This window comes from Carcharodon carcharias, chromosome 4 (genome assembly GCF_017639515.1).
Source record: "Carcharodon carcharias isolate sCarCar2 chromosome 4, sCarCar2.pri, whole genome shotgun sequence".
Taxonomy (NCBI): Eukaryota; Metazoa; Chordata; class Chondrichthyes; order Lamniformes; family Lamnidae; genus Carcharodon; species Carcharodon carcharias.
The window spans coordinates 96,777,956-96,791,234 of NC_054470.1; the positions used below are offsets into that span (position 1 = coordinate 96,777,956).

At 44.0% G+C, this 13,279-nt stretch overlaps 1 protein-coding gene across 1 annotated transcript in view; it reads left to right on the forward strand.

Moving 5' to 3' along the window:
• The window catches only part of gldc (glycine dehydrogenase (decarboxylating)), a 171,967-nt gene that overhangs the window by 74,138 nt on the left and 84,550 nt on the right, over positions 1-13,279 (forward strand). Inside the window, exons 11-13 of the mRNA XM_041185541.1 lie at positions 11,345-11,425; positions 11,726-11,823; positions 13,188-13,272. Of these exons, the coding sequence (XP_041041475.1) occupies positions 11,345-11,425; positions 11,726-11,823; positions 13,188-13,272 (264 nt within the window). The remainder of the gene's footprint in view (positions 1-11,344; positions 11,426-11,725; positions 11,824-13,187; positions 13,273-13,279) is intronic.

Consider the following 13,279-nt stretch of genomic DNA (forward strand, 5'->3'; position numbering starts at 1 on the left):
CAGTTGTGAGTATCTAAGTTCATTAAAAATAAAAGAAGATATACTCATCCAAAATGCCACAGTTTGGCAGAATCGATCCCTTTGAGCCAGCCACAGATAATTGGTCTCAATATACAGAACGTCTTGCATTCTTCTTTCAAGCAAACAAAATCATGGGGAAAGAAAAGAAGAGAGAAATCCTCCTGAGTATTTGTGGAAGCAAAACCTACATTTTAATTTGAAACTTGACGGCTCCCAGTGCCCCAGATTCAAAGACTCAGTGAATTAGTAGACCTCATTAAGGGACATTTTCAACCTAAGCCCTCAGTCACAATGCAGAGGTTCAGGTTCAGTTCATGAAATAGAGCCCCGGTTGAGACAATTGTTACCTATGTGACGAAATTAAAGTAACCTAACAGGATATTGTGATTTCGATAAAACCCTGGATGACATCCTCAGAGATCGTTTAGTATGTGGCGTGCAGGAAGACACTGTACAACGAAGATTGCTGGCTGATTTTAAGAAAGCATTAGAAATAGCGCTGGCAATGGAAAGCGCTGTAAGGGATTCACAAGCAAGTCAAGGGATGCAAAATGGTGCCGTACACCAAATCAGGTGGGAACAGTCAGCCAAAAGTAGCGCGAAAAGCCGGAACTCTGCCGTGAAGCAGGAAACAACCCCCGCTAACCAAAAAATGAGAGGAAACAGCTTAGCAACTAAATCAAAAAATAACTTTCATTGATGTGGAAACAATCATTCTTCTAGCGATTGGCAATTTAAAAAAGTAGAATTTTTTTTGTCATAGAAGTGGACATATAATGCGACAGTGCAAAAGCAAGATTTAAACAGAATTCCAAACAACAAATGAAGCCCAATAAAGCCTATAGTGTAGAAGATCCTGAAACAACAAATCCTGACATTTATTCATTATTCATCATGAAAGTTAGGAAGGTAGAGCCAATACTTGTTACAGTGCAAGTGAATGGTAAACCTTTAAAAATGGAAGTAGATTCAGGAGCTTCTACCACTGTTATAGGAGAACACACTTTCAGATACTTAAATAAAGGTGATCAACAATTAAACTTGGAACAAACACCTGCCAAGTTGAAAACGTACACAGACAAAGAAATCCACATAAAAGGTATCGCCAGAGCAACTGTTCATTATAGAAATCAATCGGTACAGCTACCAGCAATGATGATAGAAGGTGAAGGGCCAAGCCTCCTAGGGCGAGATTGGTTAAAGGAGATTAAATTAAACTGGTCTGAAATCTTCCAGTTGAGAGCAGGTGGACTACCAGAGTTGCTAAAAAAAAAAAGACACTGTATTCAAGGATAAACTGGGAAAAATCCAAATCCTTCAAGCCAAGATTTACATGGACCCAGAAGCAACTCATCGCTTCTTGAAAGCAAGACCTTTGCTGTACACCCTGAGAGAGAAGGTTGACGCTGAGCTGAACCGGCTAGAGAGATTGGGTGTCATAAAAGTGTTTCAGTTCTCAGAGGGGGCAGTGCCCATTGTCCCTGTCTCAAACCAGAACAGACCGTCCGGATCTGTGGGGACTATAAACTAACAGTCAACCAAACTGGACAGGTACCCTATAGCCAAAATTGAAGACTCATATGCCAAACTAGCAGGAGGGACAACATATACAAAGCTTGACATGAGTCACACATATCAGCAATTGGAGCTGGATGACACCTTCCAGGAATTCGTCACCATAAATACCCACAAAGGGTTATATCAATATACATGCCTGCCCTTTGGTGTTTCCTCAGCCTGTGCCATTTTTCAGAGGACAATGGAGAGCTTACTGCAGGGACTACCCCAGGCTGTGGTCTACCTGGGCGATGTGCTGGTAACTGGATTCACAGAAAAGGAACATTTGGCTAACCTTGAGTAAGTCCTAAAGCGATTTTTACAAGCATGAGTGTGCCTGCAGAAGGAAAAATGCACTTCTCAAGCAAATGGAGTCATCTATTTCGGCCACCGGGTAAATGCTCAAGGGTTACATCTGGTTAAAGAGAAGGTTAAAGCAATAAGAGAGGCAGCTGCACCCAAGAACACCTCTGAACTTAAATCCTTTGTCGGGATGATAAATTATTATGGGTGATTATTACCAAATTTATCCACAGTTCTCTCCCCTCTGCATTCACTGCTTAAAAAAAAACCAGCGTTGGTTTTGGGAGGCACCCCAAAAAGAAGTCTTCATGAACGTAAAACAGCTCTTACACTCATCCAATCTGTTAATGCATTTTGACCAGATGAAGGAATTGGTGCTAACCTGCGGTGCGTCCCCCTATGGAGTGGGAGTGATACTATCTCATCAAATGGATGACGGCACTGAGAGGCCAATAGGTTATGTATTCAGGATGCTTACCACAGCTGAAAAAGGATTTTCTCAGATCGAAAAGGAATGTCTGTCGATTATTTTTGGTGTAAAAAAAATTTCACCAATACGTACACGGCAACATTTCACAACAGTATCAGACCACAAACCACTTTTGGGTCTGTTTAATGAGGTGAAGACTATACCTCCCATGGCCTCTGCAAGAATACAAATATGGGCCCTAATTTTGGCAGCTAATGAATACACCTTTATACATAGACTAGGGATTCATATAGCAAATGCTGTTGCCCTGAGTTGCCTGCCTTTGCAAGAGAATGACCAACATGTCCCAGTTCCTCAGGGACTTGTATTAGTGATGAATTTTCTAGATTCCTCGCTAGTATGTGCCAGACAGATAAGAAACTGGACGAATCGTGATCCCGTCCTGTCTCGAGTGAGACCAAGTGTTACATGGTTGGGCCCAGGAACCAGTCTCTGAATTGAAGCCATTCTTCAACCGAAGACATGAAATGAGCAGTCAAGATGGCATTCTGTTATGGGGTGCTCGGGTAGTAGTACTTCCACAGGGAAGGGAACCACTTTTAGTGGAGCTACACAATGCCTATCCAGGGATTTCCTGAATGAAGACAGTTGCACGAAGTTATCATTGGTGACCAGAGGTGGACAGCGATATTGAAAATGTGGTAAAACACTGTGTGTAATGTCAGCAGCTACAAAAGTTGCTGGTGGCAGCCCCATTACACCCATGGGAGTGGCTTTGTAGATCCTGGGTGCGACTGCACATTGACTACGTCGGTCAATTCCTTGGAACCATGTTTCTACTGATTATAGATGCTCATTCTAAGTAGTTAGACGTTTGTGAGGTAAAGTCCCCAACGTCGGGTGCTACTATAGAAAAACTAGGCCAGAGCTTCGCCATCCACTGATTGCCAGAGGTAGTCGTCTCAGATAATGCCCCTGCATTTACGAGCTCTGAGTTCCAGCGATTTATCAGCCTCAACGGTATCAACCATGTGAAGAGTGCACCATACCATCTATCATCAGACTGGCAGAAAGGGCAGTGCAAACTTTTAAGGCGGGGATGAAAAAGTTAACAGGTGATTCTCTGGAGACCAAACTTGCTCGTTTTCTACCTCACTACAGAACAACTCCCCCCCGCAATATTACGACAGGAGCAACACCTGCAGAATTATTGATGAGGCGCTTTGTCTTCAGACAAAACTAAGCCTAATACTTCCCAATTTGAAGGGGAAAGTGGAGAAAAGTCAAGGGAACCAAAAAGCGACGCATGATTTGTAGTCGTGAGAGACAGTTTACTGTTGGAGCAGCAGTATATGTAAAGAATTTCACCAGAGGACCAAAGTAAAGTAAGACCTGGTAAAGTAAGTTCAGTGACCGGACCATTGTCATACCACGTGGAAGTGGAGGGCTGGGTCGCCCATAAGTATTCGGATCATTTAAGAAAAAGAGAAATACCCTAACAGAATGATGTTCCACCTGTAACCATTACTGAACCAGTGGTTCCTATTGAAGTTGCTCAACCAAGAACAGACATGCCTGATGTCTTTGTTGGTGTGGAAGACACTGAACTGTATGTGCTTAATGAGGTACCTGACGTTAATGCGATTCTGGAGAATGTGGTTCCTGCAAAAGGACCTGAAGCCGTGGAGCTGCAACGTTCCACACAGATCAGGAAACCAGCTGACTGAACTTGTAATTTCATGACCTTGGTAAATATTTCAATGTCATGAGATAAATATCCTTGTAAATACAAAATGTACAGGAAAGTTAAAGGGGGAAGAATGTAGTAATTATCGTTTTGGGAAACATAGGACTTGTAGCTTTAAGAATAACCCTGTGCTGTAAGATCACATGATCTGTATAAACCAATCTGTCAACAGTACGAGGAACCTCTACAGGGAGTTCTTCTTTAGTTATGGAGTTTGATGCACATGTGTAGTTGCTACTGCTGCCTTGTAAATAAAGTCAAACATTTCCACTAAGAAAAGTTGTCTGAAGATCAACTCTATACACTGCACCTTTAATGTTAGAAGGCCAGGAGGGCTTCACAGTGGAGTTGCATAGGGAAATGAATGCCAAGCTCAGGAGCCGGTTCCAATAAAGTCATTTTCCCATTTGTTAACTTATTTTCCATTATCTGATGTTTACTTTATTTCTCATTTGAACGATATACATTTAAATAACGGCTTTAATATGGAAAAACATCTCGTGGTGCCTCACAGGGAAATGAGTTTTTATAGGGATGTAGGAGTTGCTGGCTAGGCCAGCATTTATTGCCAACCCCTAATTGGCCTTGAGAAGGTGATGGTGAGCCACCTTCAACCGCTGCAGTCCATGTGGTGCAGATACACCCACAGTGCTGATAGGAAGGGAGGTTCAGGAATTTGACCCAGTGACAATGAAGGAATGGCGATATAGTTCCAAGTCAGGATGGTACGTGGCTTGGAGGGGGTCTTGCAGGTGGTGGTGTTCCCATGCATCTGCTGTCCTTGTCCTTACAGGTGATAGAGGTTGCAGGTTTGGAAGGTGGTGCCGAAAGAGCCTTCATGTATTGCTGCAGTGAGTTGTGTATGTGGTATACACTGCTGCCGCTGTGTGTTGGTAGTGGAGAGAGCGAATGTTTAAGGTGATGGGTGGGCTGCTTTGTCCTGGATGGTGTTGAGCTTCTTGAGTGTTGTTGGAGCTACACTCATCCAGGTAAGTGGAGAGTGTTCCATCACACTCCTGACTTGTGCCTTATAGATGGTGGACAGGATTTGGGAAGTCAGGAGGTGAGTTACTCACCACAGAATTCCTAGCCTTTGACCTACTCTTTTAGCCACAGTATTTATTTGGCTGCTCCAGTTCTGTTTCTGGTCAATGGTAACCCCCCAGGATGTTGATATGGGGTAGGGATTGGGGGGGGGTTCGGGGGCAGGGAATTCAGTAATGGTAATGCCATTGAATGTCAAGGGACGATGGTTGGATTCTCTTCTGTTGGAAATGGTTATTGCCTGGCACTTGTGTGGTGTCAATGTTACTTGCCACTTATCAGCCCAAGCCTGAATGTTGTCTAGTTCTCGCTGTGTATGGACACAGAATACTTCAGTATCTGAGAAGTTGTGAACTGTGCTGAGCATTGTGCATTCATCAGTGAACATCCCCACTTCTGGCCTTATGATGGAGGGAAGGTCATTGATGAAGCAGCTGAAGATAGTTGGGCTCAGGAGACCACCCTGAGGAACTCCTGCAGCGATATCCCAGAACTGGGATGATTGACCTTCAAGAACCACAACCATCTCCCTTTGTGCTTGGTATCACTCCAGCCAATGGAGAGTTTTCCCCCTGTTTCCCGTTGACTTCAACTTTTCTAGGGCTCCTTGATGCCACACTCGGTCCAATGCAGCCTTGATGTCAAGGACAATCACTCTCACCTCACCTCTTGAGTTCATGTTTCAGTTTTTTGTCCATGTTTGGACCAAAGCTGTAATGAGGTCAGGAACTGAATAGCCCTGGCAGAACCCAAACTGAGTACCAGTGAGCAGGTTATTGCTAAGTAAGTGCCACTTGATAACACTGTTGATTACTCCTTCCATCACTTTGCTGATAACCGAGAATAGATTAACGGGGTGGTGATTGGCTGGGTTGGATTTGTCCTGCTTTTTGTGAATAGTAAATATCTGCGTAATTTTCCACATTGTTAGGTAGATGCTAGCATTGTAGCTGTACAGGAACAGCTTGGCCAGAGGTGCAGCAAGTTCTGGAGCACAGGTCTTGAGTACTATTGCAGGAATGTTGTCAGGGCCCAATGTCTTCAGCCATTTCTTGAAATCACCCGGAATGAATCAAATTGGCTGAAGATTGGTACTTATGATGCTGGGGACGTCTGGAGGAGGCAGTGATGGATCATCTACTCGGCATTTCTAGCTGAAGGTGGTTGCAAATGCTTCACCCTTGTCTTTTGCACTGATGTGCTGGGCTCCCCCATTATTGAGGATGGGGATATTTGTGGAGCATCCTCCTCTAGTTACTTGTTTAATTGTCTACCACTATTTACGACTAGATGCGGCAGGGAGCTTAGATCTCATCCATTGGCTGTGGGATCAGCTCTGTCTATCGCATGCTACTTCCGCTGTTTGGCACGCAAGTAGTCCTGTGTCATAGCTGCACCAAGATGGCACCTCACTTTTAGGTATGCCTGGTGCTGCTCTTGGCATGTCCTTTTTTCTTTCATGGGATGTGGACGTTGCTGCACCAGCACTTGTTGCCTAATTACCCTTGAACTGAGTGGCTTGCTAGGCCATTTCAGAGAGCAGTCAAGAGTCAACCATATTGCTGTGGATCTGGAGTGACACGTAGGCCAGACATGCTAAGGATGGCAGATTTCCTTCCCTAAGTGCACGAGTGAACTAGATGGTTGTTTTTTTAATGACATTGTTCATGTTAGTTTCATGGTCACCATTACTGAGACTAGCTTTATATTCCAGATTTATTAATTGAATTTAAATTTCACCAGCTGCCTTGGTGGGACTTGAACCCATGTCCCAAAGCATTAACATGGAGCTCCAGATTACTAGTCCAGTGACATTATCACTATGCCGCCATCTCCCCCTGCACACTCCCTTCAAGTATGTATAATTTTTAGTGATATTGAGCTGAGTTAAGATGGGTGATGTTACACGAATTCCTCTCCTAAAAGTGCTGACTTGTCCGACCATGCTGTTTCAAAGCTACCAGCAGAGTCAGAAGGAGGCCATTTGGCAAATTGTGTCTATGCTGGCCAAGAAAGAGCTGTCCAGCCAAATCCCACTTCCCAGTTCTTGGTCTGCCGCCTTGTAGGTCACAGCACTTCAACTGCCTATCCAAGTACTTTTTAAGCACAATGAGGGTTTCTGTCTCTACCAGCTCTTCAGCTTGTGATTCCAGACCTCCAACATGCTCTGGGTGAAAAACTTTCTTCTGAACTCCCGTCTAATCCTGTTGTCAATTTCTTTAAATTTGTGCCCCCTGGCTGTTGAGCTTCATGCTAATGGAAATAGGTTCTTCCTATCCACTTCCATCTATCTACATCTCCCATAATTTTAAGCACCTCAATTAAATCTACCCTTGGTCTCCAGAGAAAACAATCCCATCCTACCTATTCTTATAGCTAAAATCTCCATTCCTGGCAACACACAACATAACTGTTATAAATCCCCTCTGTACCCTCTCGAGTACAGTCACATCCTTACCTTAATGCAGTCACCAGAATTCTAGCTGTTGCATAACTGGTTTTAACAGTTTGACACAGCTCAAGCATAACCTTGGCTAATAAAGGAAGCAATTATGTATGCCTTCTTAACCCACCTTACTTCTGAGTTGCCACCTTTATGGATGTGTGAACATGCACTCCAAGATCCCTCTGTTTCTTCTACCTTTCTCAGTAGTAGTGATCCTCCTAATGCCCGGCCTTTGCTCATTTCTCCATGCATCGCCATCTTGTGCTTTCCTCTTCCATTTCAAATTGTCCAACATCGTCACTCTCTTTCTCTCTCTTGGCCTACATCCCTCTAATCTTCCTTCAGTCACCTCCTCCATCAAGTTTTTATGCCCGAGAATAGGGCCAATCCAACCTCGTGCCTTTTCTTGATGACACTAACAATCCTTCATCCTTCACAATGCCGAGAACTTCCTCATTGCTCTTCTGTTCTCTTGGCTAACACAGCTTCTTAGTATCGCCCTGTTTATTGTATGTTGCCTTGCTTCATTTGTCCTCCCCAAATGTGCTACCTCACACATTTTCAGATTGAATTCATTTGCATCATTTCCGTCTACCTGATCAGTCCATTGATAACTTCTTGTAGTCTACAGTTTTCCTTTTCACTATCAAGCATATGTTTGTAACATCTACTAACTTCTTTATCATGTCACCTACGTTTAAGTATAAGTAGTTTATATATACCACAAAAAGCAAGGGACCCAGGACTGAGCCCTGCAGAACCCCACTAGGAACAGCCTCTCAGTCACAAAAATACCCCTCAACCTGCCACTGAGCTAGTTTTGGATCCAGCTTATATTTCCTTGGACCCCAAGTGCTTTTACTTTTCTGACCAGTCTGCTATATGGGATAAAAACAAAAAACTGCGAATGCTGAAATCCAAAACAAAAACAGAATTACCTGGAAAAACTCAGCAGGTCTGGCAGCATCAGTGGAGAAGAAAAGAGTTGACGTTTCGAGTCCTCATGACCCTTCAACACAACTGAGTGAATCTAAGGAGAGGGGTGAAATATACGCTGGTTTAAGGTGGGGGGTGCGGGTTGGGTGGGGGGAGAGAAGTTGGAGGAGGTAGTGTGGTTGTAGGACAAGCAAGCAATGATAGGAGCAGATAATCAAAAGATGTCACAGACAAAAGAACAAAAGAACACAGGCGTTGAAGGTGGTGATATTATCTAAATGAATGTGCTAATTAAGAATGGATGGTAGGGCACTCAAGGTACAGCTCTAGTGCGGGTGGGGTGGAAAGGCTAGCAGGGCATAAAAGATTTAAAAATAATGGAAATAGGTGGGAAAAGAAAAATCTATATAATTTATTGGAAAAAACAAAAGGAAGGGGGAAGAAACAGGGGATGGGGGATGGAGGAGGGAGTTCAAGATCTAAAGTTGTTGAATTCAATATTCAGTCCGGAAGGCTGTAAAGTGCCTAGTCGGAAGATGAGGTGCTGTTCCTCCAGTTTGCGTTGGGCTTCACTGGAACAATGCAGCAAGCCAAGGACAGACATGTGGGCAAGAGAGCAGGGTGGAGTGTTGAAATGGCAAGCGACAGGGAGGTTTGGGTCATTCTTGCGGACAGACCGCAGGTGTTCTGCAAAGCAATCGCCCAGTTTATGTTTGGTATCTCCAATGTAGAGGGGACCGCATTGGGAGCTACGAATGTAGTAGACTAAGTTGGGGGAAATGCAAGTGAAATGCTGCTTCACTTGAAAGGAGTGTTTGGGCCCTTGGACGGTGAGGAGAGAGGAAGTGAAGGGGCAGGTGTTGCATCTTTTGAGTGGGCATGGGGAGGTGCCATAGGTGGAGGTTGAGGAGTAGGGGGTGATGGAGGAGTGGACCAGGGTGTCCCGGAGAGAACGATCCCTACAGAATGCTGCCGGAGGGGGGGTGAAGGGAAGATGTGTTTGGTGCTGGCATCATGCTGGAGTTGGCTGAAATGGCGGAGGATGATCCTTTGAATGCGGAGGCTGGTGGGGTGATAAGTGAGGACAAGGGGGACCCTATCATGTTTCTGGGAGGGAGGAGAAGGCGTGAGGGCGAATGCGCGGGAGATAGGCCGGTCACGGTTGAGGGCCCTGTCAACGACTGTGGTTGGAAAACCTCGGTTAAGAAAGAAGGAGGACATGTCAGAGGAACTGTTTTTGAAGGTAGCATCATCGGAACAGGTGCGACGGAGACAAAGGAACTGAGATAATGGGATGGAGTCCTTACAGGAAGCAGGGTGTGAGGAGCTGTAGTCGAGGCAGCTGTGGGAGTCGGTCGGCTTGTAATGGATATTGGTGGACAGTCTATCACCAGAGATTGAGACAGAGAGGTCAAGGAAGGGAAGGGAAGTGTCAGAGATGGACCATGTGAAAATGATGGAGGGGTGGAGATTGGAAGCAAAATTAATAAATTTTTCCAAGTCCCGACGAGAGCATGAAGCAGCACCGATGTACCGGAGAAAGAGTTGTGGAAGGGGGCCGGAGTAGGACTGGAACAAGGAATGTTCCACATACCCCATAAAGAGACAGGCATATTTGGGGCCCGTGTGGGTACCCATAGCCACACCTTTTATTTGGAGGAAGTGAGAGGAGTTGAAGGAGAAATTGTTCAGTGTGAGAACAAGTTCAGCCAGACGGAGGAGAGTAATGGTGGATGTGGATTGTTCGGGCCTCTATTCGAGGAAGAAGCTAAGGGCCCTCAGATCATCCTGGTGGGGGATGGAGGTGTAGAGGGATTAGACGTCCATGGTGAAGAGGTAGCGGTTGGGTCCAGGGAACTGGAAATTGTTGATGTGACGTAAGGTGTCAGAGGAATCACGGATGTAGGTGAGAAAGGACTGGACAAGGGGAGAGAGAAGTGAGTCAAGATAACAAGAAATGAGTTCCGTGGGGCAGAAGCAAGCTGACACGATCGGTCTACTGGGACAGTTCTGTTTGTGGATTTTGGGTAGGAGGTAGAAGCGAGCTGTCCGAGGTTGGGCGACTATCAGGTTGGAAGCTGTGGGAGGAAGATCTCCAGAGGAGATGAGGTCAGTGACAGTCCTGGAAACAATGGCTTGATGTTCAGTGGTGGGATCATGGTCCAGGGAGAGGTAGGAGGAAGTGTCTGCAAGTTGACGCTCAGCCTCCGTGAGGTAGAGGTCAGTGCGCCAGATAACAACAGCACCACCCTTGTCAGTGGGTTTGATGACAATGATGGGGTTGGACCTGAGAGAACGGAGTGCAGTAAGTTCAGAGGGAGACAGAGTAGAATGGGTGAGAGGAGCAGAGAAATTGAGACGACTAATGTCACGCCGACAGTTCTCAATGAAAAGATCAAGAGAAGGTAAGAATCCAGAGGGAGGGGTCCAGGTGGAGGGAGAATATTGGAGGTGGGTAAAAGGATCCGTTGAACAGGGAGAGGACTCCTGCCCAAAGAAGTGAGCACGGAGACGAAGACGGCAAAAGAAGAGTTCAGCATCGTGCCGAACCCGAAATTCATTGAGATGAGGGCGTAAGGGTATGAAACTAAGTCCTTTGCTGAGCCCTGAACGTTCAGCGTCGGAGAGGTGTAGGTCAGGGGGTATAGTGAATACACGGCCTGGGCTGGGATTGGAAGATGGGGTGGGGACGGAGGGACAGGCAGGGGTGCTTTCCTGGTTTTCTTTTTGATGTCCGCCCTGCATGTTCTGTATTCTGTAAGCGTGCTGCAGAATTGCAGTGCAAGCTTGCTGTTGTTGGTACAGCAGGTGGTGAACCATCTGTTTGTTTTAACATTTAATGTTTTCTTTCATATGACAGCTGGGGGTGTCCCTGGATGAAACAGTGACTGAAAGAGACTTAGATGATCTTCTCTGGGTTTTTGGCTGTGAATCGTCTGCTGTAAGTATTTTTTGTTGCAGTGTATTAGCCATTTCTGTGATGCATATGTTTTGTGCGTTTTACAGGTAAGTTATGTTTGCAGTGCTTCAACTTACTCTCCTCATGGAGAAATAAAAAGTACAGAGTGTAACTTTCTCGTGGTGGAGGGGATAATGGAGTAAAATTTAATTAAAAGGTGAAAGAGAGACCTTGCATTTATATAGCATCAAAATACACTTGACTATAGCCCTTCCAAGTTATTTTTTAAAAATAGTTTGGAGCAGTCTATAAGAGTTACTGTGTTAAATGTTTTATTTTAAGGAGTTGATAGCTGAGAGCATGGACGATGAACCAAAGGGTATCTTGGCCACACAGTTTAAGAGGACAAGCAAATTCCTTTCACATCCAGTCTTCAACAGGTTAGTAACAAACCTTGTGCTAAGATTGCAGCTTAATCCATTGAAGGAAAGCCACCGTGTGCAGATAAAAGTGAGCTATACTAAGTGGGTCCACTTGTCACAGTTTGTAACTTTTTCTGTCACAGTTTGTATTTGTATCGGTCTCTTCCTTGTGGTTGCCCTAAGTTACTAGTCTATATATTTGGAAAATATGTTCATCTTGACCATCAGCGCCCTATGATAGAGGGATATCTAATCATTTTAAGTCCTGTGTAGTGGAAAAGCCTTTTGAGTGGAAGAGTATTGGGAGGTTAACAGCTTTGTTTAAATTTCCCTTTCCACATCCCCAAATCATCATCAAATCTTTCAATTCATCTTCAAAAGTGTATTTAAGTTCCCATCAAAAAGTCTTGGGATTTTATTTACTATTGATAGACGGAATATATACTTTGAGGAAGAGGCTATTTAGCCTACCGTCCTTGTGCTGACCCTTTGAAGGAGTGAACTATTTAAGCCCCCTGCCCTGCTCTTCCCCATAGCCCTGTAATTTTCTCCTTTTCAAGTATGTATCCAAATCCCTTTGAAAGTTACTATTAAGTCCGCTTCCAACACTTTTTCAAGCAGGTGCTTTCCAGAACATCATAACTCACTGCAGAAAAAAATATATTCCCATTCCTCCACCACCCCTCCCAGTTCTTAAATTTGTGTCTTCTGGCTACTAAACGGTCAAAATAGTTTCTCCTCATCCACTCCATCAAAAACCTTGATAATTTTGAATACCTGTATCAAATGTCCCCTTCACCTTCTCTGCTTTAAGGAGAATACTTCTAGTTTCTCTAGTCTTTCCACATAACAGAAGCCCCTTAATTTTAGGTTTATTTGGACATCATTAGGTTGTCTTCAACATATGAACACATTCCAAACAATTTTAAATAAAAACAGAAAATGCTGGAAAAACTAAGCCCTGAAGAAGGGTCATGTGGACTCAAAATATCTGTTTCTCTCTCCACGGTCAGACCTGCTGAGTTTTTACAGCATTTTCTGTTTTTATTTCAGATTTCCAACATCTGCAGTATTTTATTTTTACCATATAATTTTAATGGGATTTGATGATATTTTTCCCTGTCCCATATGGAAAATCTTTCCTAAATTATAATGAAGGCCTTAAGATAGTTATGAAGCCAGCCTTGACACTTCATGCTTGTCATTTTTTTCAGCGTGTTGTTATGTTACAATAACCAGAATGTATTATCCTGCCTTAAACAAAATGTTTGTTTTCAGCTATTTCAATGTTATGTGTCAAGCTCTATATTCAGTTAATGATTCTATTATTTATACATAACTGCATGTTTTAGGCACTTCATTTGTTTACTTGTATATTTCAGTTATCACTCAGAAACAAATATTGTCCGGTACATGAAGAAATTAGAAAATAAAGATATTTCTCTAGTTCACAGCATGATACCGCTGGTGGGTG